The following is a 15530-nucleotide window of genomic DNA, read 5'->3' on the forward strand; positions in this document are numbered from 1 at the left end:
GGTCTTGAATGAGTTAAGGAATGTCGGGCTTCTTCTCGTTTTGGAGCGTGCCAGGATATAGCTCCTTTCTTGGTTCTCTGCTCTAGAATGTCTGCTAGCACCTGCTGTTGAGTTTGTGTCTTTTCTAGAATGTTGTAACATGTTGCACCCCTAAGCTAGAATGTATCTTCTGTGCTCTAGAGTGCACTAGTCTTATGATTTGCTCTAGAATGCAGCAGCCCCCACCCCTGCTCTAGAATGTACAGTGGAGGAAGGTGCTATACTTTGGCTTTAATGGGTTAAGGCGCTTTAGCTACTTGGTGTTTGACTACTGCACCTTGGCTTCAGGATGGAGCACGCTGCTGCTCCTTATGCTGGAATACCTGCTGAAAATGTTTTTTCTTCTATATGACAGGTTTGCAAAGGTTTTATGGGAAGAAAGAAACGTACAAAAATGATATCCAGAAACGGCAGCATCAAAAGTTAGTGCAGGCCGAGGAGGCTGGAGAGCAGGTTTGTTACTGACTGTGGGTAAAAGGTGCGAAAGAGTCTCAGGCAGCCTCACTAATGAGGCATGTATGTGAAAGTACTTTGTGAGTATATAAATATGTCTTTGAAAATCTATTACGGGTGGCTAGTTGGGCCCTGCGGAGCCAGTGCTGGAGCTGTCTGGCTTTAGGTATGTGGGCAGAGTTCAGGTAGCTAAACATACTTCCTGTAGGCTAATGGGTTGGGGATTGGATAATCCCCCATATGGAAGGCGTAAAGACCACTATTCAAAGAGACTGCTAAGCTTATAATGTTTTTGAAGGCTGTAGCGTTCCTGTAATTATGTTGTTTTTGTGGCTGCTACACACACACACACACACGAGACCCCCTTAAAATAAGTAGAAAGGAAGGGGCACTGTTTGATTTGATTTGTAATTCTTTCCAGGCCCCCTGTGGTCCTGCCCCATTACTGACACAGACGAGAAGGATCACCCAGCATGCGCTGCTGAAGGCAACACCATACAACAGCTGCTGCTCTAGAAACAGGTACAAGACATGTTCCTCTCCAGACCTCATCTACTAATATGGATAGAGGGGTTTAAAGTATTACCTTAGTGTCGGATTTAGCGTTTTAAACGTATTCCTTGTGGCTTCTGCTAAGGGATATACATCTGTGCACCTGGGTAGGGAAGGAAGACAAGCTAGAAATATTTACAAAACTTTGTATATATTTCTGATTGGTCAGTGTTCCTCCAATATGTGGCGTTTGCCAGCATGTGAATGATTTGTATGTTTTTTAATAGTGCCTGCTCAATGTGAGTTGTGTAAGCCATTTTTGGCTGCCTCCTTCCGTGTTGCTTTGTAATGTCTCCTGTGTCTTAGGGCACATTCAGTAGGGGCATGTTAACATTTTGGGCAGAAGATGTCCCTCGCTCTTCACACTTTAACGAATTGTGACCTGTTGGATGTGGCTTTTGGCAGTGGCAAATATTTACCCTCCCAAATATTTTTTTACTTGACAAATGTGTTACTCATATTACATTGAGAAGGTTCCAACCAAAATAATCTAGGCAGTGCCTGTATAGAACTAAGTAGTGGTGCAACTAATGTTTATTTTAATAATTGATTATTTGGCTGATTATTTTTTTGATTGGATCAAAAAAAGTAAAATTTATTTAAAATAATTTAATAAATGATGTTTAATACAAACAGCAGAATAAAAATTAAACTTTGATAAAATGCATTTCTTGTTTTTATTTCCCAACCAGCCCCCCCAATTTATGCACATTTTAGCTTGCCATGCTGCCTCTCAGACATGCCAAGCTGTCTCCCAGACATGCCACTCCACGCTACCTCCACATATGTCACTCCACTCTACCCTCAGAGATGCATTTATACACTATTTCGTCCTCCTCAGACATGCCACATTGACCTCCCCACATATGCCTTATATACTGTATATGCCTTATACCCCTGGATATGTCACCGTGTCCTCCCCAAATATTCTTTAACCCCCCCGCCCCCCATATTTCATAGTCCCTTCGAGTCACAGACCCGTTTGCATCACACTGAGACCGTACTTTTATAAATAAGTACTGGGTTAATCTTTACTGCCACTAACTTTCAGCAGCCCAAATATTATAATTGGTTAGATGAGTGTCACAGCCATGTGGTTCTGGGAGAAGGAAGGGGCGGGGCCAGCTGTCAGTGATTACAGGGAGGGACTGGTAAGCAGGAGTTGCTGGTGCGAGTAGCTGAAACGGATAATATAATGAGGGCTATTTTTCAGAGTTTGCGCTGCAAAAACATTTATTTTATAATTGATAGAAATTGTTTCTACTATTTGATAATAAAATTTGTTTAATGAATGTCATTGATTATTGTAGATTTTATCGATTGGTTCTAGGGCTGCAACAACTAATCTGTATATATGGGACATACTAAAACGAATGACAAAATGGAATGCCCATAGACTACAATGGGGAGGAATGCCCATAGACTATAATGGAAGGGAAAAGAATAATTGATTTTGAAATATAAGACATATTGTATAGATCTTTGTCATGTATACTCCCCTAGCAGAGACACAGGATCTAAAATTCAGATTATGTGGCATTATAGCTGTGTTCTATGGAATGGCAGGTGAATGACAGTATTGAGGGAATGCCCATAGGATATAATGGGAGAAAAATCAAACCTGTTTTTCCAGAGAAAACCCTTTGAGATATCATATAGATGTTTGGCACACATACTCCCCTAATACAGGTATAGGTTATAAATCTCATATTAAGTGGAATTATAGTTTTTTTTCTATGGAATGATAGGTGAATGACATTGAGTGAATGCCCATAGGATATAATGGTAGGAAAATGAAACTTTTTTTTTTTTTTTTTTTTTTGAGAAAACCATTTGAAAAATCATATAGATCTTTGTCATATATACTCCCCTAGTACAGCTACAGGTTCTAAATCTCATATTAACTGGAATTATAGCTGTGTTCTATGGAATGACAGTATTGAGGGAATGCCCATAGGATATAATGGGAGAAAAAACAAACCTGTTTTTCAGACAAAGCCCTCTGAAATATCATATAGATATTTGGCACATATACTCCCCTAGTACAGGTATAGGTTCTTAACCTCATATTAAGTGGAATTATAGCTGTGTTGTATGTAGGGCTGCAACAAGTAATCGATAAACTCGATAATAATCGATAATGAAAATCGTTGCCAACGAATTTCATTATCGATTAGTTGAATCTATTTTTATCGATTATAAAATGAGGGTTTTTTCAGAGGAAACGCTCTGAAAAATACCCCTCATTATACAAACCGTTTAGTCTGACTCACAGCAGCAGCTCCTACTTACCAGCCCCTCCCTGTAATCACTGTGACAACTGGCCCCGCCCCCTTCCTTCTCCCAGAAGGCCAGAACCACATGGCTGTGACACTCATCTAACTGTAAGTATAAAATTAATATTTGGGCTACTGAAAGTTAGGGGAGGTGGGGGTTAATTTAGGGGCAGTTATGGTTAATGGGGTGTTTAGGGTTAAATTAGGGGCAGTTATGGTTAATGGGGTGTTTAGGGTTAATTTAGGGGCTGTTGTGGTTGATGGGGGTATTTAGGGTTAATTTAGGGGATGCTGTGGTTAATGGGGTGTTTAGGGTTAATTTAGGGTAGTTGTGTTTGATGGGGTATTTAGAGTTAATTTAGGGGTAGTTATGGTTAATGGGGTGTTTAGGGTTAATTTAATGATGAGGACTGAGGGTTAATTTAATAAAGTTAACCTAAGGCGCGGTTAGAGGTAAAGGGGTGCAGACTAAGGGGCATCTAAATCCTGGGGGCAGTGAAGATTAACCCAGTACTTATTTATAAAAGTATGGTGTCAGTGTGATGCGGACAGGTCTGTGACTCTGAGGGGACTATGAGATATCTGGGGGTATAAGGCATATCTGGGGAGGATGGAGTGACATATCAGGGGGTATAAGGCATATACGATATATAAGGCATATGTGGGGAGGGCAGCGTGGCATGTCTGGGAGGCAGTGTGGCATGTCTGGGGAGGATGGAGTGGTGTATCAGGGGGTATAAGGCGTATCAGGCACAGTGGCATATGTGGGAGGCGGGAGGCAGCGTGGAGTGGAATATGTGGGAGGCAGCATGGAGTGGAATATGTGGGAGGCAGCGTGGAGTGGCACATGTGGGAGGCAGCGTGGCAAGCCTGGGCTCAAATGTGCATGTGGGAGGCAGCATGGCATATGTGGTAGGCAGGGTGGAGTGGAATATGTGGGAGGCAGCGTGGAGTGGTATATGTGGGAGGCAGCGTGGAGTGGCATATGTGGGGGGGCAGCGTGGAGTGGCATATGTGGGGGGGCAGCGTGGAGTGGCATATGTGGGGGGGCAGCGTGGAGTGGCATATGTGGGGGGGCAGCGTGGAGTGGCATGTCTGGGAGGCAGCGTGGCAAGCCTGGGCTCAAATGTGCATAAATTGGGGGGGCTGGTTGGGAAATAAAGACAAGAAATGCATTTTATCAGTTTTTTTTTTTTTATTCTGTGTTTGTATTTAACATCATTTGTTTATTAAATTATTTTAAATAAATGAAAAATGTACATTCATTTTTTTTATCCGATTAATCGAAAAAATAATCGGCCAACTAATCGATTATGAAAATAATCGTTAGTTGCAGCCCTAGTTGTATGGAATGACAGGTGAATGACAGTATTGAGTGAATGCCCATAGGATATAATGTGTGAAAAAATAATCTCGTTTTTTAGAGAAAACCCTCTGAAATATCATATAGATCTTTGTCATATATACTCCCCTAGTACAGCTACAGGTTCTAAAATCATATTAAGTGGAATTATAGTTGTGTTGTATGGAATGACCGGTGAATTAAATTTTTTAGTGAATGCCCATAGGATATAATGGGAGAAAATTTGTTTTTAGAGAAAACTGACATTTCATATAGATCTTTGCCATGTATACTCCCCTAGTAGACACACACATGATCTAAAACTCAGATTATGTGTGATTCTAGCTGTTTTCTATGGAATGACAGGTCAATGACAGTATTGAGTGAATGCCCATAGGATATAATGGGAGAAAAATCAAACCTGTTTTTCAGACAAAACCCTCTGAAATATCATATAGATCTTTGTCATTTTGAACACTGGTGACACTTGTAATATGTTGCTCACCAGAATGAGGTATTTGCACACACACCCATGGGCGTAGGAACTGCTAAAAATCTGGGGGGGGCAGCATTTTCCCCCATAAGATCCCCACTTTCTCACACTATCTACCCCTTTCACACTTTCTTACTATCTACACCCCTCCCTACCCTCCCTTCTCACTAGCTACCCTCTCCCTATCGCCCCCTTCTCACTAGCTACCCTCTCCCTACCCCCCCTTCTCACTGTCTACTCCAGGGGTGTCCAAGGTTTTTCTGCAGTGGGCCAATTCATCAGAATTGTATACGTGTGCGGGCCACACATTTTTCACTGTGAGAAAATATGGCCTTTAATAAAATATGCAGATTAAAATAAAGTAAATAACACAAAACCTTTACTTTTCCTCTCACTGATTTCTGGGCCTAGAAAGTTTTGTGACTACATATTCAGGACTCAGGATAATTAAAAATGAAATGGTTCTATTTATTCTAGGGATGCACCAAACTGAAAATTCTGGACTATAACATTCACGGTTCACTTAGCCAAAACCGAAAATGACCCCCTACCTTTAAAAATAATCTTTGGCACATATACTCCCCTAGTACAGACACAGGGTGTAAAAGTCATACTATGTGGGATTATATCGGTTTTCTATGGAATGACAGGTGAATGACAGTTTTGAGTGAATGCCCATAGGATATAATGGGAGAAAAATCAAACCTGTTTTTCAGAGAAATCCATCTGACATATCATAGATTTTTGTCATTTTGAACACTGGTGACACTTGTAATATGTTGGTCACTAGAATGAGGAATTTGCACACAAACGAAAGGAACTCTGGTGCTTAACCCCTTAAGGACCAGGCTGTGTTTTACATTTTGTACCATTGGGACTGAGGCTGTTTTAACACTTTTGCGGTGTTTGTGTTTAGATGTAATTTTCTCTTCACTCATTTAGTAAACCCACACAAATTATGTTTTTTTCAGGACAAGAAGGGCTTTCTTCAGATACCATTGTTTTAATCATATGTAATTTTCTCTAAAAAAAAATAAATAATAAAATATGAAGAAAAATGTAAAAAACCCCACATTTTCTGACTTTTACCCCAAAAATCTTTTACTCATCCAAAAAAGCTAATGAAAAAACCTACAAAATATATTCTACTATTTGTCCTGAGTTTAGAAATATCCAATGTTTTTATGCTTTTTTTTTGCTTTTTTCTGCATGTTATGGAGCAATAAGTACAGGTAGCGTTTTGCTATTTCAAAACCATTTTTTCCAAATCTGGTAATTCTCCCCCCCCCATGTGCCATTTTGGGTATCTTTGAAGCTGGCCAATGCAATTTACCCCATCAAATCATATATTTTTGAAAACTAGACACCCCAAGGTATTTCAAATGCTAGTATTTTAACCTTTTCCATGCATGAGATTCTACCACCAGCCTTTGCCACACTTTGTTAGTATTTTTTTTTATTTTTTTTTACAGAAATTGTACTTTGGTTATACATTTATAGCTCCAGGTATATGTCACTATCAAACACCCTAATATGTGTTCAACAACATCTCTCGAGTACAGTGGTACCACCCATGCATGGGTTTGACTGCTGTTTGGGGTTAAAAGGCCACATTTGGGAAGTGTGCTTTTTTCCCCCCTATTTTGGTCAGTCTGTGCCTATGCCCTATCTGAGCCTGGCCACTACAATTTACCCCATGAAACCATTAATTTTTTGAAATTAGACACCCCTTGGGTATTTGAAATGCTTTTATTTAAATTTTTCCACGTCAGGATTTATTGGAAGATACAGCGCTAATTTTAGCACTTGCTCATAATAATAAACTTTATTTTTTTATTTTACTATTTTTGGACTTTTTTTTTTTTTACATTTTGCTGGAACTGGATAGTTCCTCTAAAGCATAATAATTTTGAAATGTTACCATGTATTTTTTAAGCTTTTTATTTTGTTCCTTTTTTAAATTTAATATTTTTTTTAATATTTTACTAATCACATAGTGATTAGAAAGCTGGGCTCCATTGACTTGTATGGTTGAATGCAGTACCTGTATTCAATTTGCAAGTGGAGCCAGAGTTCTCTAGAGGGTCTGGAGACTGTCTAGTGAACTTTCAACTTATTTTTTTTCCCGGGCTGCTGCCATCTTGCGGATGGTGAAGACTGTGTAACAGTCCATCAAGATGTAAGTGTTTGGTGTCGCTGGATGCCTCCTGATCGAGGCATTCCAGCGACACCATTGAAGTTTAAGAGGTGATCGTTGATCGCCTCCTAAACGCTTTTAAAACGGGCGTCCGCCGCCATACAATGTATGGCGGCTGTTGACGCCCCGAGGAGGGGCCAGACATGGCCCATTATGCCGATCTCGGTGTTGCTGAATGCCTTGACATCGAGGCATTACAGCAACACTGTTTAAGCTTAGAAAGCGATCGTTGATCACTTTCTAAGTTTAAGTCAGATGACGTGTCAGGCACGTCATAGGTCGTTAAGTGACCGTTTTGCATGACGTGCCTGACCTGGCAATGGATGTTAAGGGGTTAACTGTGCCAGGAAGGGCTTGCTCCCCAGTAGATCAAAATAAAGGCTGCAGGCACTCAAGGGTTCCAGCTCAAGCAGATTTATTAATGGAAGATGGCAACAATGTTTCAACCTCACAATGAGGTCTTTATCAAGTTGCTAAAACTGTTGTTTTGTTGAATTGAGTCCTCACACAAGTATGCCATCCATTCTTCTCTGATCAAACATAAGTTTGCCAGCTGCAATAGACAATAATATGTCACAAATTTTTTGTATTTTTTTTTTCCCTTTATGGAATCTATGACTATCACCTCCCTGGTATTAAAACGGATTACACCAAGGCATGAGTGTTGTCCGGAGCCCCAGGAATCTGTGTTAAAAGGAACCCAGAAAATTTATTAGTTTAAGGTGACATTTTCCCCCAAGAAGCTGTAGAAAATGTCTGCTCTTCCTTGCACCAAACTTTGGTAAATGTAGGTGGGGCACATCAAAATCTTTTTTCTGTAAGATTTCTCTGGCAGATGAAGTTGCTTATGGCTTCTTCGATAGCTTCATCGCAAAGCCATTGTGCAGGATCCAGTGTTTTCAAAATCTGTTCTTTCACTGTTTTTAGTAATTTGTTATCATATGAATCTGTTGGTGGCAGCTTCCAGGGGGTTAAATAATCCCATGCAACAAGTTCATTCATTTCATGCTCATACTTCTTTGGCATTGAGTGTTTAGGCAGTTGGCCCAAGGATTTGATGGAAATATAAAACTCAATAATGGCTATATGACTATGTGGCCGGTATAACTGAGCTGCAAAAGCAAATTCTGCATTTCTCACCACTAACTAAAGTAAACCATCTCATACTTACAGGCAATAGGAAGCAACTTTGAATAAAGTAAACATTGCTCTAGTAAATTAGATAAATGGTTTAAATGTTATAATGAGGCTTAAAGTGATATTTATTAACTAAAATAAACTGAGATAGTGGGTTCTATCCAATTATGTGAGATAAATCAGTTATTGTTTTTTTGACTAAATAGGTTGTATTTCTGTCTATGGTATTCAATGAGCTGAGAGATTAATATAAGCCTCTGTATAGAGCTGGATATTTCAATATGCTGATTTAGACATGTGTTAAACTGGACTATTTTAGACCCTGTGTCTGTACTAGGGGCATATACGTGCCAAATATATACATGATATTTCAGAGGGTTTTTTCTGGAAAAACAGGTTTGATTTTTCTCCCATTATATTCTATGGGCATTCACTCAATACTGTCATTCACCTGTCATTCCATAGAAAACGGCTATAATCCCACATAATCTGAGTTTTATATTGTGTGTGTGTGTGTGTACTTGGGGAGTATACATGGCAAAGATATATATATATATATATATATATCGGAGGGTTTTCTCTAAAAACCAATTTTATTTTTCTCCCATTATATCCTATGGGCATTCACTAAAAAATGTAATTCACCTGTCATTCCATAGAACACAGCTATAATTCCACTTAATGAGTATTAGAACCTGTATCTGTACTAGGGGAGTATATGTGCCAAAGATCTATATATGTCATGTTTTTCTCTAAAAAACAAGAATTGTTTCTCCCATTATATCATATGGCAGGGGCGTCCAACATGCGGGCCAAATGCGGCCCGTGGGACCTTGAGGTGCGGCCCGCGTGAGATCGGCAGCCAGGATCACAAGAGCCCTGCTGCTGCTTACTTGTGGGAAGTTTTATTGTCCTGCAGAGAGGAAGTGGGAGGCCGCGCCCCTTGCTGAAGTCTGTGAGTGGCATCGAGAGCTGTAGTGCAGGTAAGGGGGTGGGTGTTTGAATGAGTGCCTGATTGAGGGAATGAATCTGTGAATGAATTTGTGTGTGTGATAGCAAGGATGTGTATGTGCTGGAGTCTAGGCATGATGGGACTGTGATTGCTGTTAGCAATCACACTCCTATCATGCCAAGTCAGCCAGTATATGCTGAAACCTGGCTAGCTGCCCCCTTGTGTATTGATGTTGCCAGCAGTATGGGGTCTGCACATCACTTACAGCCACCCTGTACTAGCATGTACTGGCTGATTTGGGATGATGGTGTGATTGCTAACAGGAATCTAACAGCAGTCACAGTCCCGTCATGCCTAGGTTCCAGCATTTACTGGTTGCCTGGGTATAAAAAGGGTGTGTTTGCTGTTAGCAATTAAACTCATATCATGCCAAGTCATATATATTTTTTTTTTTTTGTCCAATTGTGTTACTTTTAACAAAAGTGTGGTTAATGCACTAAAATTGGAGACAAAAATACAATAATCATTAATTTTTATCTTATTGTTGACAGCAATCACACTCCTATCATGGGCAGCCAACCAGGTTTTGTCGTTTACTTTATTTTAATCTGCATATTTTATTAAAGGCTATATTTTCTCACAGTGAAAAATGACAGTGGCTGTCGCATGTATACAATTCTGATGAATTGGCCCACTGCAGAAAAAACTTGGATACCCCTGTCATATGGGTATTCACTCAATATTGTTGTTCATCTGTCATTCCATAGAACACAGCTATAATTCCACTTAATATGAGGTTTAGAACCTATACCTGTACTAGGGGAGTATGTGTGCCAAAGATCTATATGATATGTCATATGGCAGGGGCGTCCAACGTGCGGCCCCCCAGCTGCTGCAGGACTACATCTCCCACACTCCTCAGCCAGCCCCTTAGCTGAAAGAGCATTATGGGAGATGTAGTCCTGCAGCAGCTGGAGGGCTGCACGTTGGACGCCCCTGTCATATGGTTTTCTATAAAAACCAAGATTATTTATTCTCCCCAGTGGCGGAACTACCAGGGTCGCAGGGGTCGCGACTGCGACCGGGCCGCGGTGGCAGGGGGGCCCAAGCCAAGGGGCCGCCTGAAATTATTTTTTTATATTTTATTTTTTTAAATAAGGCAGGGGCGTCCAACATGTGGCCCGTGGGCCAAATGCGGCCTGCGAGACCTCGAGGTGCGACCTGTGTAAGATCGGCAGCCAGGGCAACCGATCTTACACGAGGTGCACCTGAAGCCCTGCTACTTACTTGTGGGAGGGTCTTCTGGACAGCACAGAGGAAGTGGAGTTCACGTGACATCCTACTTCCTCTGTGCTTTAGCAGAGAAGGCAGAGGGAGGCCGCGCCCCCTGCTGAAGTCTGTGAGTGGCATCGAGGAGCTGCAGTGCAGGTAAGGGGGTAGGGAGGGTGTTTGAATGAGTGTGTGTGTGTGATTGAGGGAATGAATCTGAATTAATGATTATATGAATAAATGAGTGTGTGTGTGTGTGTGTGATAGCATGGATGTGTAAGTGCTGGAACCTAGGCATGATGGGACTGTGATTGCTGTTAGCAATCACACTCCTATCATGCCAAGTCAGCCAGTACATGCTGAAACCTAGCTAGCTGCCCCCCTTGTGTAGTGATGCTGCCAGCAGTATGGGGTCTGCACATCACTTACAGCCACCCTGTACCAGCATGTACTGGCTGACTTGGCATGATAGGAGTGTGATTGCTAACAGCAATCACAGCGAGCACAGTCCCATCATGCCTAGGTAGCAGCATTTACTGTTTGCCTGGGTATGATAGGAGTGTGATTGCTGTTAGCAATCACACTCCTATCATGCCAAGTCATATTGCTAATCTTGTCCAATTGTGTGTTACCTACTTTTATTAAACATGTGACTTTTTATTATTATTTTTAAAGGTGGGGGTCATTTTCGGTTTTGGCTAAGTGAACCCTGAATGTTTTGGTCCAGAATTTTCATTTTAGTTCATCCCTAGAATAAATCTAGGGAATCCTGAATTTGTAGTTGCAAAACTTTCAAGGGCCAGAAATCAGTGAGAGGAAGAGTAAAGGTTTTGTGTCATTTTACTCAATTTTAATCTGCATATTTTATTAAAGGCCATATTTTTTGTCACAGTGAAAAATGAGTGCGGCCTGCGCACGTATACAATTCTGATGAGGTGGCCCACTGCAGAAAAAACTTGGACACCCCTGGATTATGCCCTTTGTACATGCGCCCCTTTTTCTTTGATTTTTTTAAAGATATGATTCAATATGTAAATTGAATTTGTTGAATTAGTTGAATAAAAATTGTTGGGTAAAAATCATGTTTTTTTGAGGGGGTGGGGGGGCCCTTAACAGATTCTTGCACCCGGGCCCTGAGGCGTCTAGTTACGCCCCTGATTCTCCCATTATATCCTATGGGCATTCACTCAAAACTGTCATTCACCTGTCATTCCATAGAAAACAGCTATAATCCCACTTAATATGAGTGTTAGATCCTGTATCTGTACTAGGGGAGTATATGTGCCGAAGATTGATATATTTCAGAGGGTTTTGTCTGAGAAAACAAGATTATTTTTTCTCCCATTATATCCTATGGGCATTCTCTCAAAATTGTCATTCAACTGTCATTCCATAGGAAACTGCTATAATGCCACTTACTCTGAGTTTTAGAGGACATGTGTGTACTAGGGGAGTATGTGTGCCAAAGATTTAAATGCTATTTCTTAAGCTTTTATTTCTAAATTATTGTTTTGCCTTCCATTATAGTCTATGGCCATTCCATTTTGTCATTTGTTTTAGTATGTCCCGTATATACTGAGCTATTTAAGTTTTAACAGGATTATCTGTTTCTCTCAGATCAAATGCTGTTGGCAAGCAAGCAAGTATATTTGGAGACAGTTTTTCTTCTTTTTCGGTGAACCTCTCACAGAATGTTCAACAGGGGCCCTTGCAACAACATAACCGAAGTGTTACCCATGCAATGGCAGAGCTGTCTCAGCCTGGCCAGGATGAATCCTCAACAGGTAAGGACTGCTGAGAATCACATGAGAACTATTTGGTCCCATGTAGAATAGTATTTATCCTGCTGTAACGACTCAAACCTTAATCGGTTGTCAGGCTTATTTTAGAATCAGGAGCCAACTGCCTATCCGATGTATTCAGTATTAGCATTTATCAACTACCCTACATCTAGTGTATATGTTTCAAGTGTATTGGTGTCCAACGCTTATGATGGAGGCTTATCAGCAACCTTTGTAATAAAGTAAATGTTAATTCTGCTACATCTAAGTCCTAGTCAACATTTTAGAAACCTTAATAATCTTAACATACCCTGCTGATCATTGCAACCCCCATTTACCTTAGCACTTTGGAATGTATGTTCTGTCTCTAATAAGCTAGCAGCCTTACATGACCACTTTGTCTCTTGTTCTGTATACCTTGTTGTTACAAATGGATAGCCAAGTTTCAGTTATAACACTGGACTCTCATATGGTGGCTTACACCTTAGTCACACTCCCAGATCTGATGACGGGAAGGGTGGGATTCCTACTCTGTCATTGTTGTACTTTTCAACCTATTTGTTCTGTTTTATCGTTCTTAATCTTCATGTGATGTCAATGGTATTTAATTCCATCTCCATATGCGTAGCTGTTGTATATGCTCCTCTTGGTCTGGCTAACATCTTTCTTGATGTATTCTCGTCACGGCTTCCTCTGTTTCTATATTCTGATATTTGTGTTGTGGTTTTTGATTTCGACATCCCATTGTGTCCCATGGCTTTTCAATTTCTTTATATTGATCTCCAACAACATATTATATCCTCTACTCATGATGATGGTAACACTCTGGACCTTATGTTTTGAGCATGTGCTCTCTCACAAACCTTTCTAATTCCCTTTCCCTCCTGTCTGAACACTGCTTAATTTCCTGCTCTTTAACTTTGCCTCATAATTTGTCTTGCCAATGCTGCCTAATGAGAGACCTCAGTTCTATTAACCCTCAGGATGTTTTACTGAAATTACTCCTTCTACTGTTTCTAACCTCAAATGTAATGCCCTACCAATGCTACCTCTGTGTATAACTCTACTTTCACACCTTCTTTTGAGGATGTAGCGCCAGTTAGTACTCGTTCTTCATGATGTTCTCGCTTCCAAGTGTACTTGACTGTAACCTGACAGTTAAGATGATAAACTGTATAGCTGAATGTAGTTGTTGACAATCTCAATGTCTGACTTTTTGTATAATAAATATGCTACGTTGCTACTACTCTGCTCTCGACCTTCCATGGAAACCTACTTCACCTCCTTGATTTCCTCCATGAATGACTAATATTTTAAATTCCCTGCTTTGAGCAATCTCTACTACCCTTTACACCAGGCATGTTGAAAGTCCGGCACGATGGCCAATTGTGGCCTGTGTTCTGGATTGGTAAGGACTCACAGATAAGTTGGTCAGATATAGAATGTCATCCAAGTCCCAAAATGAAGAATGTCTTTTTAAATGAACTTTGCATAAAATAGTTACTTGGCATATACTGTACTTGCTCGATTATAGGATGACCCTCAAAATCTGAATATTAATGTATGAAAAAGAGATATATATTGAGAGATTGATAGAAATGTTTGTATTTTTATGTTATTTTTAGCAACTTGCCCCCCACCCCTGTAATGCACATCTGCCCCCTGGCCTGGTTTGCCACTCTGCCTCAGAAATGCCTTATACCCTCTATATGCCACTGTACCCCATGTTATGCTTTTTAACCCTGTAAATGCTATTGTGACCCATCATATGTCTTTTGACCTCCCCTATGTGCCACTCTGCCTCCAGAATTGCCTTTTAGGGGGTTAAAAGGAATTTCAGAGTACTGTGTCTTTGGAAATGCCTTTATGCTCCCAATTTAACACTCCCTCCTCCAAACTTACTGGAGTTTGTGAGTTCCCGGTGCGTAGTCTGGGCAGCGTTGTTAGGGATATTAATGAGACAAAATAGGCAAAACCAATATTTCGTCACACACACACATAACGGCGCTACCAAAAAATTGCAGTACCACATCCACAATATTAATTTAAGGAGATACCCTATATTTTATCTCTGATCCTAAATTCTTTCAGATTGCCGAAAATTATAATTCAAATTAGATATATATATATCACCAAAATAGTCAATCAAAAATATTTAGTTATTGTGAATACAATTTATAAAATCTATGTATGAGTCATACCGTGCATAATATAAAACACAGTTCTAAAACAAGTCAAAATTTAATCAATTCAAATACAATATATTATCGATAGTTATCAATATGAATTAGTACTATATGAGTCTAACACACAATTAATTTCAGTCCACTCAGCAACCAAAAATTTATGATAATCGGGGCAGTAATAAAGATATCACTATCTTTTATATTAGTTTAACTAATATGACAAATTAAAAAGTAAATTAATAATGTCTGAGTATTAGTGAAATTCCTAATAGATGCAAATGATGTCAAACTTCATCTATAGGTAAAAATAACTTTTCATTATTGTTATTACGGTTATAAGCTGCAGTCTCACAAGCCGCCATATACAATAATGTAATATATTAATTCCCAGAAACAGGGAATTCTATATGAAGAAGACAAAATTCATCTCTATTTAGAATAATAAAACAATTATATTTACCACCACTTGTTGCTGTTGTCCAACTGGTCCTCGTAGAAATGAATCCAGATTCAGTGGCAAAAAATTAAGTGGGAAAGAATATAACTTTCTAAAAGGTATATAGGTTAAAACTCCAAGTAACTCTAAGAGTGAAATATGGGGCCAGGATGTTTAGATTCCAAATCTCTTGGGTAAATTTGGTGAATCAGTCTGTCCTTTTCCTTTTTCAATTAGTCTTTTAAAAATTATCCAAGACGTAAGCTTAAAAACAGAGCTTATTATCATAGCCTCCAACTCTTGATTGGAATTCTCCAATAATAACGGTGGGTTTTACCCATAAAAATGTGGATTTCTACTCATATTTACACCGTTGTTATTTCTTAATTTACCTGTGAGAGACGCTCTGGTCTAAGA

At 39.8% G+C, this 15530-nt stretch overlaps 1 protein-coding gene across 1 annotated transcript in view; it reads left to right on the forward strand.

The window, feature by feature from the left end:
• LOC149280531 (sodium channel modifier 1-like) overlaps positions 1 to 15530 on the forward strand; it is a 57530-nt gene that overhangs the window by 29264 nt on the left and 12736 nt on the right. Inside the window, exons 4-5 of the mRNA XM_089500503.1 lie at positions 395 to 492; positions 914 to 1025. Coding sequence (XP_089356629.1) covers positions 395 to 492; positions 914 to 1025 — 210 coding nt within the window. The remainder of the gene's footprint in view (positions 1 to 394; positions 493 to 913; positions 1026 to 15530) is intronic.

Source organism: Sceloporus occidentalis, unplaced genomic scaffold, assembly GCF_023333645.1.
Source record: "Sceloporus occidentalis isolate IW3139 unplaced genomic scaffold, rSceOcc1.0.p SCAF_155, whole genome shotgun sequence".
Classification (NCBI taxonomy): Eukaryota; Metazoa; Chordata; class Lepidosauria; order Squamata; family Phrynosomatidae; genus Sceloporus; species Sceloporus occidentalis.